Raw genomic sequence first — 13,544 nt, forward strand, 5'->3', positions numbered from 1 at the left:
GGAATTAATGATGTAACCGTGCAGAAGAGCCCACTAGCTAAAGTCTTGTTTTATAAAAGTGGCAAATAGAATGTGGAACTACAGGGCATCCCAATGGAAGTGGACACTGTCATCTGTCTGACTGAGTTAGGGAATGCCACTTGTGTAGGCAATTGCAGAGGCTCAGGCAGGGAATATCCTGAACTGAAGGTTCCTAGGCCAGCCTACAGCAAAACTCCACAACAAAGCTGAGCCTCCGCCAAATGGCTAAAAAATTCGAGAATCTGGACAGGGAAGCCAAAATAGTTGCTGCCGGTATGTAGACTTGACAGCAAAGATGTACTGCAAGGACTGAAGTGAGGAAGAGAACTCATTCACATACCTGAGGACTGGAGAGAGGCAAATGTAATTCCTCTCTTCAAGAAAGGAAATAGGGAAATCCCTGGCAATTACAGACCAGTAAGTCTCATGTCTGTCATCTGCAAGGTGTTAGAAAGGATTCTGAGGGATAGGATTTATGACCATCTGGAAGAGCATGACTTGATTAAATGCAGTCAACACGGCTTTGTGAGGGGCAGGTCATGCCTCACAAACCTTATCGAGTTCTTTGAGGATGTGACTAGAAAAGTTGATGACGGTAGAGCTGTGGATGTGGTGTATATGGACTTCAGCAAGGCATTTGATAGGGTTCCCCATGGTAGGCTCATTCAGAAGGTCAGGAGGAATGAGATTCAGGGGAACATAGCTGTCTGGATACAGAATTGGCTGGCCAACAGAAGACAGCGAGTGGTAGTGGTGTTCCACAGGGCTCTGTCCTTGAGCCTCTATTGTTTGTAATTTTTATTAATGACTTGGATGAGGGCATTGAAGGATGGGTCAGCACGTTTGCAGATGACACAAAAGTTGGAGGTGTCCTTGACAGTATAGAGGGCTGTTGTAGGCTGCAGCGGGTCATTGACAGGATGCAGAGATGGACTGAGATGTGGCAGATGGAGTTCAACCTGGATAAGTGTGAAGTGTTGCATTTTGGAAGGTCGAATTTGAAAGCTGAGTACAGAATTAAGGATAGGATTCTTGGTAGTGTGGAGGAACAGAGGGATCTTGGGGTACATATCTAAGTACATAGATCCCTTAAAATGGCCACCCAAGTGGACAGGGTTGTTAAGAAAGCATATGGTGTTTTGGCTTTCATTAACAGGGGGATTGAGTTTAAGAGTCATGAGATCTTGTTGCAGCTCTATAAAACTTAGGTGACACTGCACTTGGAATACTGCGTCCAGTTCTGGTTGCCCTATTATAAGAAAGATGTGGATGCTTTGGAGAGAGTTCAGAGGAGGTTTACCAGGATGCTGCCTGGACTGGAGGGCTTATCTTATGAAGAGAAATTGACTGAGCCTGGACTTTTTTCATTGGAAAAAAGGAGGAGAAGAGGGGACCTAATTGAGGTATACAAGATAATGAGAGGCATAGATAGAGTCGATAGCCAGAGACTATTTCCCAGGGCAGAATTGACTAACACAAGGGGTCATAGTTTTAAGCTGGTTGGAGGAAAGTACAGAGGGGATGTCAGAGACGGGTTCTTTACACAGAGTTCTGAGAGCATGGAATGCGTTGCCAGCAGCAGTTGCGGAGGCAGGGTCATTGGGGTCATTTAAGAGACTCCTGGACATGCATATGGTCACAGAAATTTGAGGGTGCATACATGAGGATCAGTGGTCGGCACAACATCGTGGGCTGAAGGGCCTGTTCTGTGCAGTACTGTTCTATGTTCTACTTGGGTGAGTGCACACCATGGAAAATACCCCTATATGTGGTTGGATTAATTAAATTGCTTAACAATGTCCAAATCAAAACAGATTTAAAATTCATGTTTGGTTCACTGGTCACCCTGTTCCCATGGAGGTCAGTACCAGTGTAGCTGTATCTGTGCTTGCAGAAGATTTCTTTAACAAGATTTTGCTCGGGTGTCCAATCCTTAAGTTGGTGCAAGACCTCTGCCAAACTGAGAACATACACTGGGGAACCACTGCAGATTAAGGTTACAACTTCAGTTTTGGTCTCCTATGAGAAGCAGTTGGTGTGGTTACCACTGCTGATAGTACAAGGCTTGGGCCAAAAGCCTACTAGGATGGAATTGGTTGAGAAAGATTCACCTAGATTGTCTCGACACTTTGTTTTTGTTTAGAACATGGTTGCCTTAGTGAAGTTGTAGTGAACATTCCAGGAGTTTTTCAGAAAGGGCTGGGTACTATGAAGCTGGCAAAGCCACTTTAGATGTTGACCAGGAAGCCATTCCAAGATTTTTAAAAGGCCCACTTAGTGTTTTTTGCCTTGCGGCAAAAGTAGAAGCGGAAATCAGGAAACTGGAAACTAAAGGAATCCTCAAAACATTGCTGTTTGTAGAATGAGCAGCATCAGTCATACTGATTTGTGAAACCTGATGGTCCAGTCTATTTTTTTGAGGATTTTAAGCAAACAGCTGCTCACAGATGGATTAATACCCATTCCCTTGTGTAGAGGACTTGTACACAAAGTTGGTGGGGGGTGCTGTCCTTTCTGAAGTTGGAAATGAGCCATACCTACCTGCAATTGCAACAAGCTAAGGAGTTTCAGAAGTTTGCTACAAGTAATACCAATAAGGTATTATACCAGACTGATATTTGGAGTATCACCAGCCTGCACATTATTTTTTCCCAGCACATCATGGAGAACATTTTTTATAGGGGCTATTCCAGGCTGCCATTTATCTAGATGTACTAATAATAGGGAAAGTCAGTAAAGAACATTAGAGAACTTGGACATATGCTTAAATGTTTCTCCCAGATGGGCATGTACCTTAGATTGGGGAAAAATGTGTTCCAGGCACTGCAACTGATCTACTCAGGTTACAGAGCTGCCAAAACTAGGGTACACCTCTTGGAAGAGAAAGTAAGGGTGGACAAAGGAGCCCAGCTCTCATCTGTACTAGAGCTTAGGTCTTTCCTTGGCTTAGTGAATCATTACAGAAAATTCATTCATAAATTGCCCTCCATCTTGGCACTCTTACACCTACTGGTCGAACAGGGCAGCCTTGGAAATTCCTCCATAGGGAAGAAGTAGCCTTCTTGGGAAGTGGGGAAACAAAGCTATTGTCATCCAACATGTTGGAGCATTATGATCAGAAATAATAGGAAGTGCTGACATGCATTGCCACCACATATAGCACTGAAGTAATGTTGGCTCACTAGCCCAACAGGAACACTCAATAGTGTATACTTCCTGAACTTTGGACATAGATCCATTCGGCATCAGCCAATTGGAGCAATTGGTCATCTTTGTGAGGTAGTTCCAGCAGTACCTTTTTTTTTAACGGATGAGAATTTGCCATAGTAACAGATCACAAACCCCAGCTAGGGCTACAGAAGAATGCAAGGCTGTGCTGCCCATAGTTTCCATGTAGAATTCAGAGTTGAGCCCTTATTCTCAGTGTGTAAAAGTACAAGAAAGAACGCCGTCCAGAAAGTCAAGTGGCTAATGCAGATGCCCTGAGTGGCCTCCCACTAGCAGATACTTCACCAGTGGTGATTTCCCCTGGAAGAGTCCATTTTGGTTTTATACTTTGTGGACACCCTTTCGGTCATCACTGACAAAGTGATTCTCTACTAGTGAAAGTAGAACAGCTTGTGGTAATGGGGCAAACAAAAGAGCAATCGCAACATGCATTGAAACATTTCCGGAAAGACCAGATCACTGTTGAGGATGGCCTGTTGCTATAGGGAGCAAGGGTGATTGTCCTGAGTAAAGATCACTGTCCAATAGTGGCTGAACTTCACCAGAGACATCCAGGGGTTTCAAAGATGATGCTAGCAAGAAGCTGCCTGGTGGTCAGGTTTAGATGCTGACAAAGCTGCATTGGTTCCTAGTGCCAGTAACATAGAATTGCTACCAGCTATGCCCTCACATTTGTGTGAATGGCCATGTCAACCTCAACTCTGCATGCTGACCATGCTGATCCTTTTATGTGCTCAATGTTCCTGGTCGTTGTGGATGCCCATTCAAAATGGTTGGATATGCATAACATTTGGTCAGCAAACACGGATGACCACTGAGAAGCTGCGAGCGTTGTTCATGATACAGGGACTCTGAAGTATTAGTCATGGACATTGGTCACTTACCAGCATATAATTTGAATGTTTCCTAAATTCCAATGGCATTCAGCTCCCTACCTTCCTTCCATCCATCCAAATGTTGAAGCAGGCTTAATGAAACAGCCTATAGCGTAAATGGATACCAAACTTTCCTGGCTCCTGTTCGTTTCTTTTTCTAGGACCACCCCACGCACAACAGGGATAGCTACAGCAGAATTGCTGATGGGGAGAAGACTCCGCACCAGAGTAAACCTAATATTCCTGGGCCGGGGAGGGGTGTTGAAATAGCGGCAGGGATGCCAATATTAGCCATATGCTGCCTCTAAGTGAGAGACAATTTATTTCAGGGGAAGAAGTTTGGTGTCAGAACCATGGAAATGGTCCTGTATGGATGCGAGGTGAGGTTGATGTTAGTCAAGGACCTGACTTTACAAAGTTCGGGTAGGTGATTAGTTCTGAACAAACACCTGGATCATCTGAAACATCGCCTTGATACCTCACAAACTGGGCAGGAGCAAAACGTGCCTGGCCCCTCCGAACAGCCCGAAGGCCTGTCAAGTCACTGGTTCTCCCCCTCCGACAAGTATTGAGGAAATGACAAAGACTGAAGTGAATACAGTCTCTATACCATTACTGCCAGAAAAGGAGCTGAAAAATGTGTTGCTGGAAAAGCACAGCAGGTCTCATGCCCGAAATGTCGATTCTCCTGCTCCTTGGATGCTGCCTGACCTGCTGCGCTTTTCCAGCAACACATTTTTCAGCTCTCATCTCCAGCATCTGCAGTCCTCACTTTCTCCTGCCAGAAAAGGAGGATACTCTCCTGAGACATTATGGCTGCAAGAGGTGGGCAATGGTCTGATACGTGCTCTCCAAATCAGAGGAAACAGACCTGGGGTAAAAACTTGGCTGGAAAGGTTATGATAAAGACCAGTGTTCATCCCTGGACTTAGTGAGGAAGGAATGTAATGATCGGAACCAAGTGGACCTTGTTGACTGAGGTCCTTGATTGGCCTGGGTTAACTACCCCAGAGTCCTGGCTGACCAATGTAACCAGTAGATTTAGAATCTCTCCTCAGTTCAGGGGACTGACTGAGCTGGCTATCCACAGCCAGTATACTAGGAGAAAGTGAGGACTGCAGATGCTGGAGAGCAGATTCAAAGTGTATGCTGAAAGCACAGCAGGTCAGGCAGTAGCTGAAGAGCAGGAGAGTCAACACTTCAGGCATAACCCCTTCATCAGGAATTCCAGATGAAGGCCTTTTGCCTGAAATGTTTTTGTTTTGTTTCTGTTCCTTGGATGCTACCTGACCTGCTGTGCTTTTTCCAGCGCCATTCTAATCTGGACATAGACATAGTCTCTTTTAAAAGAGACAGGCAGCACGGTGGCACAGTGGTTAGCACTGCTGCCTCACAGCGCCAGGGACCTGGGTTCAATTCCCGCCTCAGGCGACTGACTGTGTGGAGTTTGCACATTCTCCCCGTGTCTGCGTGGGTTTCCTCCGGGTGCTCCGGTTTCCTCCCACAGTCCAAAGATGTGCGGGTCAGGTGAATTGGCCATGCTAAATTGCCTGTAGTGTTAGGTAAGGGGTATATGTAGGGGTATGGGTGGGTTGCGCTTCGGCGGGTCGGTGTGGACTTGTTGGGCCGAAGGGCCTGTTTCCACAGTGTAAGTAATCTAATCTAATCTAAAAACTAATCAAGAAGCATTGCCTTTAAAACAACTATGATTTCTTTCATGTCTTGTTGACCTGACCGTAGTCCATTCCCAAGCACATCCAAATATTTATTAATTTGATTTCACTTGTCTTTTGTTTTAACCCTTGCACAAATGTTGTCATCTTCAGACTGCTAACCGTAATCTCCATAAAGCTGAGGCGTTTATTGAAAAGCATTAAGAGCAGTAGTGGACTTGGGCCCAATGCCTAGGGCACACCACTACTAATGTCTCCAGTTGAGCTATATCTATTAACTATAAAGCCTTGGAATTAAAGTCCAATACTCATCCAGTTGTGATTTGGAGACACCAGTGTTAGACTGGGGTGTACAAGTTTTTTAAAAAAAATAAATCACAACACTAGGTTATAGTCCAGTTTTATTTGGAAGCACTGGCTTTCATAGCACTGCTCCTTCAGGTGGTTGTGGAGTACACTATTGTAAGACATAGAATTTATAGCAAAGGTTTGCAGTGTGATGTAACTGAAATTACATATTGAAAAAGACCTGGATTGTTTAAGTCTCATCTTTTAGAATAACCATGTTGGTTTCAGTTTAATATGTAAATTGCAAAACTTTTTTTCAAAGTTAATCCTCCAGTGCACTTTAATAATTGGTGTCATGTCAGCTCCAATGAAAGTGTTGAAGGTGTTCTCTCCCTGAGAGGCTGTCTGTGCCACAATGTAAATCTTTTTTATTAATCAGTCTGACCATTGTGGCACAGACCGAGCCTCTCAGGGAGTTAACACCTTCAACACCTTTATCTGAGCTGACATGACACCAATTGTTGAAGTGCACTGGAGAATGTAACATTTAAACAAAGGTGTTTTCCGATTTCCGATGAAAGAACTGAAACCAGCATAGTCATTCTAAACAATCCAGGTCTTTTTCAATATATAATTTCAATTACTCACTGTAAACCTTTGCTATAAATTCTTAGTCTTTATTCTCAATCACCTGATGAAGGAGCAATGCTCTGAAAGCTAGTGCTTCCAAATAAACCTGCTGGACTAAAACCTGGTGTTGATATTAGATTAGATTACTTACAGTGTGGAAACAGGCCCTTCGGCCCAACAAGTCCACACCGACCCGCCGAAGCGCAACCCACCCATACCCCTACATTTACCCCTTACCTAACACTAGGGGCAATTTAGCATGGCCAATTCACCTGACCCGCACATCTTTGGACTGTGGGAGGAAACCACAGTCCTTTTTTTTTAACTTTTCACTAATCAAGTGTCTTCTCTCATTTCTATTGATACCACAAAATTCTCTAAAGGTAAACATGCAGGTTGAGTCCGTGATTAAGAAAGCGAATGCAATGTTGTCATTTATCTCAAGAGGATTGGAATATAAAAGCACTGTTGTGCTACTGAGACTTTATAAAGCTCTGGTTAGGCCCCATTTGGAGTACTGTTCCAGTTTTGGTCACCAGACCTCAGGAAGGACATACTGGCACTGGAGCGTGTCCAGCGGATGATCCCTGGAATGGTAGGTCTAACATACGAGGAACGGCTGAGGATCCTGGGATTGTATTCATTGGAGTTTAGAAGATTAAGGGGAGATTTAATAGAAACTTACAAAATAATACAGGGCTTGGAAAGGGTGGACACTAGGAAATTGTTTCCGTTAGGCGAGGAGACTAGGACCCGTGGGTACAGCCTTAGAATTAGAGGGGGTCAATTCAGAACAGAAATATGGAGACATTTCTTCAGCCAGAGAGTGGTGGGCCTGTGGAATTCATTGCCGCAGAGTGCAGTGGAGGCCGGGACGCTAAATGTCTTCAAGGCAGAGATTGATAAATTCTTGATGTCACAAGGAATTAAGGGCTACGGGGAGATTGCTGGTAAGTGGAGTAGAAATGCCCATCAGCCATGATTGAATGGCGGAGTGGACTCAATGGGCCGAATGGCCTTACTTCCACTCCTATGTCTAATGGTCTTAAACCTAAGTTATGGAGTGATGTGGTGAAAGTTACCTTGTTAAAGGCTTTTTGGAAGTTTTGGATCGACTTTGGAAAAGCTTTTGTTGCTACAATTATAAACCAGTTTTTGTTCCAGGTATCTTTGCTAATCTTTATGTAACTGCTTTATGCCCCTTTTTTAAAAAATTACAAGTCCTTAAAGTAATATATTTAACAGATTTATAATAGTTTAGTTACCACATAGTGAGTTGTCATTATTTTCGTTTGTGGTAGGGGACTAACATAACTGTTTAACTGGGAAAAAGTGAGGACTGCAGATGCTGGAAACCAGAGTCTAGATTAGAGTGGGTAAAAAATGAGGTCTGCAGATGCTGGAGATCACAGTTGAAAATGTGTTGCTGGTTAAAGCACAGCAGGTTAGGCAGCATCCAAGGAACAGGAAATTCGACGTTTCGGGCATAAGCCCTGATGAAGGGCTTATGCCCGAAACGTCGAATTTCCTGTTCCTTGGATGCTGCCTAACCTGCTGTGCTTTAACCAGCAACACATTTTCAACTCTAGATTAGAGTGGTGCTGGAAAAGCACAGGTGGTCAGGCAGCATCAGAGGAGCAGGAAAAATGGATGTTTCGGGCAAAAGTCCTTCATCAGAAATGAAGCCTGTGCCTTAATTCCTGATGAAGGACTTTTGCCTGAAACGTCCATTTTCTTTCCCCTGCTGCTTGGATGCTGCCTAACCTGTGCTTTTTCAGCACCACTCTATAACTGCTTAATTGCCTTACACCCAAACAGGCTTCTCTTTGAATCAGTTTAGTCAATTTTGTGAACTGTATTAAGGGTGCCCTCACTGTAAAAGTCATTTTGCAAAAGATACAGTTAATTTCAACTGATAATAAATGGCAATAGATAGGTTTTAATCATATAACTGGGTTATTGTTTTCTTTCTTTTCGTGCTCATTAAAAGTAATGGAGGAAATTTCCTATAGATGCCTCCTTGTTTGATCATAATTTGATAAATACTACAAATCAAGTTTAAAAAAATACTTCTCTAATCTTATGAATGTTGAGCAATTAACAGAAGTGGGTCCCAGCAAAATGAAATTTTGAAGTTGGTTTAAAACTTAAATTCATACCATTTGCTGAATTATCAAATGTAGTGTAGCAAGAGAATTTGATTTGTGAATACTGATGCAAGAATAGAAGAAATCATCCTTAAAGGGGTCAGCCACTGACCTGATCTTGAGAAGCATGTGTCAAAATGAACTCCAAAATTGTCAGAATGGTTACATTGCCAATAGAAATGGAATAGGTATACAGGTAATTCTGCTATAACACATTTTGTTTATGTGAATTCTCTATAACTCAATTGACAAATTGGGGACACTGTTTCTGAACTGTGTGAATTTTTAAAGTGTGCTGGCTGTAAATGATTACATCACCAACACTTCAAACGATTTTTCTATAATACGGGGTTGCACAAGCCTAGAGCTACCTGTACTATCACTTAAATGGGCATGAGCCATTCCTGAAGAAGGGTTCATGCCTGAAATGTCAATTCTCCTGCTCCTTCGATGCTGCCTGACCTGCTGCGGTTTTCCAGCAACACATTTTCAGCTCTATCACTTAAATGGCCCATTTCAGAGCAACAACTGGTTTTGTATCAATTTTTTATGGGTAGAAAATATCTGCTTTGTGGCAAAATACCACTCGGATCATGATGCCAGAATAATTAATCTCTAATAATTCACCAGTCAGTGGCAAACACATCAATACAAACTATGCCATACCGACTATGAATTTCAATCCGACAAGCATCCGAACAGTGGAGTGGAAACTTTCAAAAAACCATTTTAATGAAAACCAATGGACATGAGAAAACAAGATTCAGGATAATGGACTAAGAATATTATCGAACCTATAGTAATTTTCAAATGTCGATTTTCCTGCTCGTGTTTGTGTAAGTTCTTGTCAATCGTTGGATGGATAAGGATAGAGTGAATTTATAGATTACTTTATGGTTGCTGGTTTATGCAAAAATAGCAATTTGTTAGTATGGGATGTAACATCTTGAATAAGATCAAGAGCTAGCTAATGAAGAAATAACTCCAAACTATAACTTAATTAGGAGCTTTAACATAAGACACATCCAAAAGACAGGTTTGTGTCTCCGCAAGGTTCACGTTCACAAATCTTCACAAGGAGAGAACAGAATACTTTTTTTCTTTTGCCCACTTACACTGGTGGTTCACATTTTTATACTCCGTCTATAAGTTGATCCCCATTCTCAGAAGTATTTCAGTTTTGTGGGGAGATGATGCCCATAGGCTATTATCGCTGGACTATTATTGCAGAGACCCAGGTAAAGTTCTTGGTTTTAAACCCACAATGGCAGATGATGGAATTTGAATGCAATAGTAGTCTGGAATTAAGAGAATGATGAACACAAAACCATTGAATGTCGGAAAAATCTTCACTAATGTTCTTTTTAGAGAGGGAAAACTGTCATCCTTACCTGGTCTGGCCTACATGTGACTCTAAACCCACAGCAATGTGGTTGACTCTTAACTGCCCTACGCAATAAATGTTGGAGTAACCAGCGACTCTCTTGTCCCATGAATGAATACTTTAAAAAATTTACAAATGATTTGGTATGTTTTATATTTGCTTCACATCCATTTTAAGTGACATCTAGTCAAGGAGACTGTCAGTGATTTGTTTCCAAAGCACACCCTTGTTCATTTTTGTAGGGATCTGAAATGGTTCATATTAGAAAAACTGCACAAGGAATATGCAAACATAAATGACTAATTGATCTGATATGAAAATTAACTTTTTTTCCAAACTTAAAGATTCTTAATGCTTGTAAACACATTTTAATTGTTTAACAACTTCTCTGTTTTTCAAAATGTTCAAGGAGACATTTCTGACTTGATGGAAAATAACTGCAAAAATTGCATTTTTGTTTTAATATATTTCAATGCTATACATTGTAGAGATATTGAATAATCTCCTTTTATTCATTAGGGAATAGCGGAAGAGAAACTAACAACGAATGTAAGTTCTCCAGCAGGACTTACAAAGCTCCAGTCGTTACTCCTGTAAAGAATAAGTTTATCATGGATGGTAGGTCAACCTATGTCTGCAAGCCACTGAATATAGTTTGAATATTATCCTTTATTCAGAATATGCTGTTAAGATGTTCCTTACAAAATTCAGCATTTCTTTTATTTCCCACTGCAATTAACTTTTGTAAAGGTTACATTAACAATCTGCTTTAAATACTACTTTAATGTCCTGCTGAGCATTACACTATCTGTATTACTATATTAGGTATGCTACTAAATATAGTAGTTGCATGAATTGTTATAGACTTGTAGTCAAATGTTGCACATTTCCTGTTCTCTGGGTTCTATCTATGGCTTACCTTTTTGACTGGAGCAAATGTCAAAATTTAGTCAGAGTCCAACAGCACAGACAGGCCCTTTGGCCCAAACTGGTCCATGCTGATCATGTCCATTCACAGTCACCCTGTTCCTCTGCACTTGGCCCATATCCTTCAAAACCTATGTATTTGTCCAAATGCTTTTTAAATGTACCTGCCTAAACCATTTCTACTAACAGCTGATTCCATATGAGCACCAATTTCTGCCTGTCAGGTTTCCTTTTTTTTGTTTCCCCTCCTAACCTTTTAAACTAATGCCCACTTGTCCTTGGTTCCTCAACCCTGGGGGGAAGAAAAGTGCCTATCCATGCTTCTATGATCTTATGCTCTTCTATAAATCCCTCCCCCCCTTCCCCCCACCCACTCTAAAGAAAAAGCTTGTCCAATCTCACCCTATTACTCACAGTTAAGTCCTAGCAACATGCTTGAGTTTCTTCTACACTGTTTCCACTTCAATAACATATTTCCTGTAGCAAAGTGGCAAAAACTGATCACAATACTCCAAATGCAGTCTTACCAGCGTCCTATACAACTGCAGTGTAACTTCCCAACTTCTATACTCGGTGCCCTGACCTGAAGGCCAGTGTGCCAAATGCTATCTTCACTGTCCTGTCTACCTGTGACTCCACTTTCAGAGAATCCTGCACTTGAACTCTGAGGTCAGTCCTTCTTCCTTTTTATTTTCTTTTAAGGCTCTACCATTTGCCATGAAAACTCTTGCCCTGATTGATCTTTCTTTCCAAAATGCAAGACCTGAAAATTATCTATTAAACTCCACTTGCCATTTCTCAGCTCACTTCCCCAGCTAATCAAGCAATTTCTGATCACCTTCCTCACTATCCACAATACCACCTATTTTAGTGTCATCTGCAAACTTACTAATCATGCCTTGTACATTTCCCCTCTAAATCATTGTAAATAACAAGCAGTAATGTGCCCAGCACTGACACCTGAGGCACTCCAGTCCAACAATCATCCTTCCACTATATTATCCTCTGCTTCCTATCATCCAGCCCTCCCCCTAGATTCCATGTGATTAACCTTCCAGAGAAGCCTACTATGTGGAAGCTTATATGGTTTTCAGCAAGGCATTTGATAGACTACAACTACTATCCTACCTTCGTTAACCTTCCTGGTCACTTAATCAAAGAACTCTAACAAATTTGTGAGGCATGGTCTCCCACACAAAGCGAAGCTAATTTGCTCCTAATCCAACTCTGTCTTTCCAAATTCATGTATCTTATCTCTCAGGATCATCTTGAGTAACTTACCTACCACAAATGTTAGGCTTACTGGTCTATAGTTCCCTGGTTTTGCTTTGCAGCCCTTCTTGAATAAGAGCACAGCGCTTGCTACCTTCTGGTCTTGCAGGACCTCGCCCATGGCTAACAATGATGCAGAAATATCAATCCGGGTTCTGCAACTTCTTCTCTAGCCTCCTTACTTACATCTGGTCTGGCTGGGTCCAAGAGATTTATCCACCTTCATAAATCTAATACACCCAATACCACTTCTACTGCAATATGAACTGTCCCTAAGGTATCTTCACTAACTTTCCCAAGTCTTCATGGTTTGTCTCCAGGGTAAACAGGAGAAATATTCATTGAGGGCTGTGTCCATTTCCTGTGGTTCTATGCACAAATGTCCACTTTGGCCCTTGAGGGGTCCTGTTCTGTCTAGCTATTCTTTTTCCTTTTAATATACTTAAATAACCTCTTTGGATTCACCTTAGCCTGGGCTGAGAAGATTATCTCATGCCCCCAGATTTTTCCTCCTTCAGTAAACTCCTGAATCCCCTATATACAAGGGATTCCCTTGACTCTAGCTACCTGTAGCTGAGCTATGCCACCTTTTTCTTTCTGGTCAAAGCAGCAATATCTCTTGACATCCAAAATTCCTTGTTCCTGCGAGCCTTACCCTTCACCCTCACAGGAACCCATAGACCTTGAACTCTCGCTGTCTCACTTTTTAAATGCCTCTCACTTGCCAGGGGCCCCTTTGCCTGTAAATAAACTACTCCAATCAATCCCTGCAAGCTGCTGACTGATTCCATCAAAATTCACCTTGCCCCAGTTTTGACTTTGAACCTGTGGGCCAGTTTTGTCCCTCTCAATAAGTATCTTAAAATTAATAGAACTGTGGTCACTGGGACCAAAGTGCTCCCCACTTTCAACCTCCGTTACCTGTCCTGGCCTATTTCCCAAGAGTAGGTAGAGTTTTGCCTCTTCTCAAGTAGGATATACTGCTTGAGGAAACTTCCCTAAACACACTTAACAAATCCCACCCAATCCAAACCTTCATGCATATAAATGGATATAGCAGTCCTGGTCTGTTAGGAAAATTAACATCCTCTACTATGGC

General features: G+C 42.1%; 1 protein-coding gene across 3 annotated transcripts in view; it reads left to right on the forward strand.

Annotated features, from left to right (window-relative positions):
* Positions 1-13,544, forward strand: part of mre11a (MRE11 homolog A, double strand break repair nuclease) — a 119,277-nt gene that overhangs the window by 91,163 nt on the left and 14,570 nt on the right. For all 3 annotated transcript variants that reach the window (XM_060825954.1, XM_060825953.1, XM_060825955.1), the window contains exon 16: positions 10,766-10,864. In XM_060825954.1, coding sequence (XP_060681937.1) covers positions 10,766-10,864 — 99 coding nt within the window. The remainder of the gene's footprint in view (positions 1-10,765; positions 10,865-13,544) is intronic.

Source organism: Hemiscyllium ocellatum, chromosome 6 (genome assembly GCF_020745735.1).
Source record: "Hemiscyllium ocellatum isolate sHemOce1 chromosome 6, sHemOce1.pat.X.cur, whole genome shotgun sequence".
Taxonomy (NCBI): Eukaryota; Metazoa; Chordata; class Chondrichthyes; order Orectolobiformes; family Hemiscylliidae; genus Hemiscyllium; species Hemiscyllium ocellatum.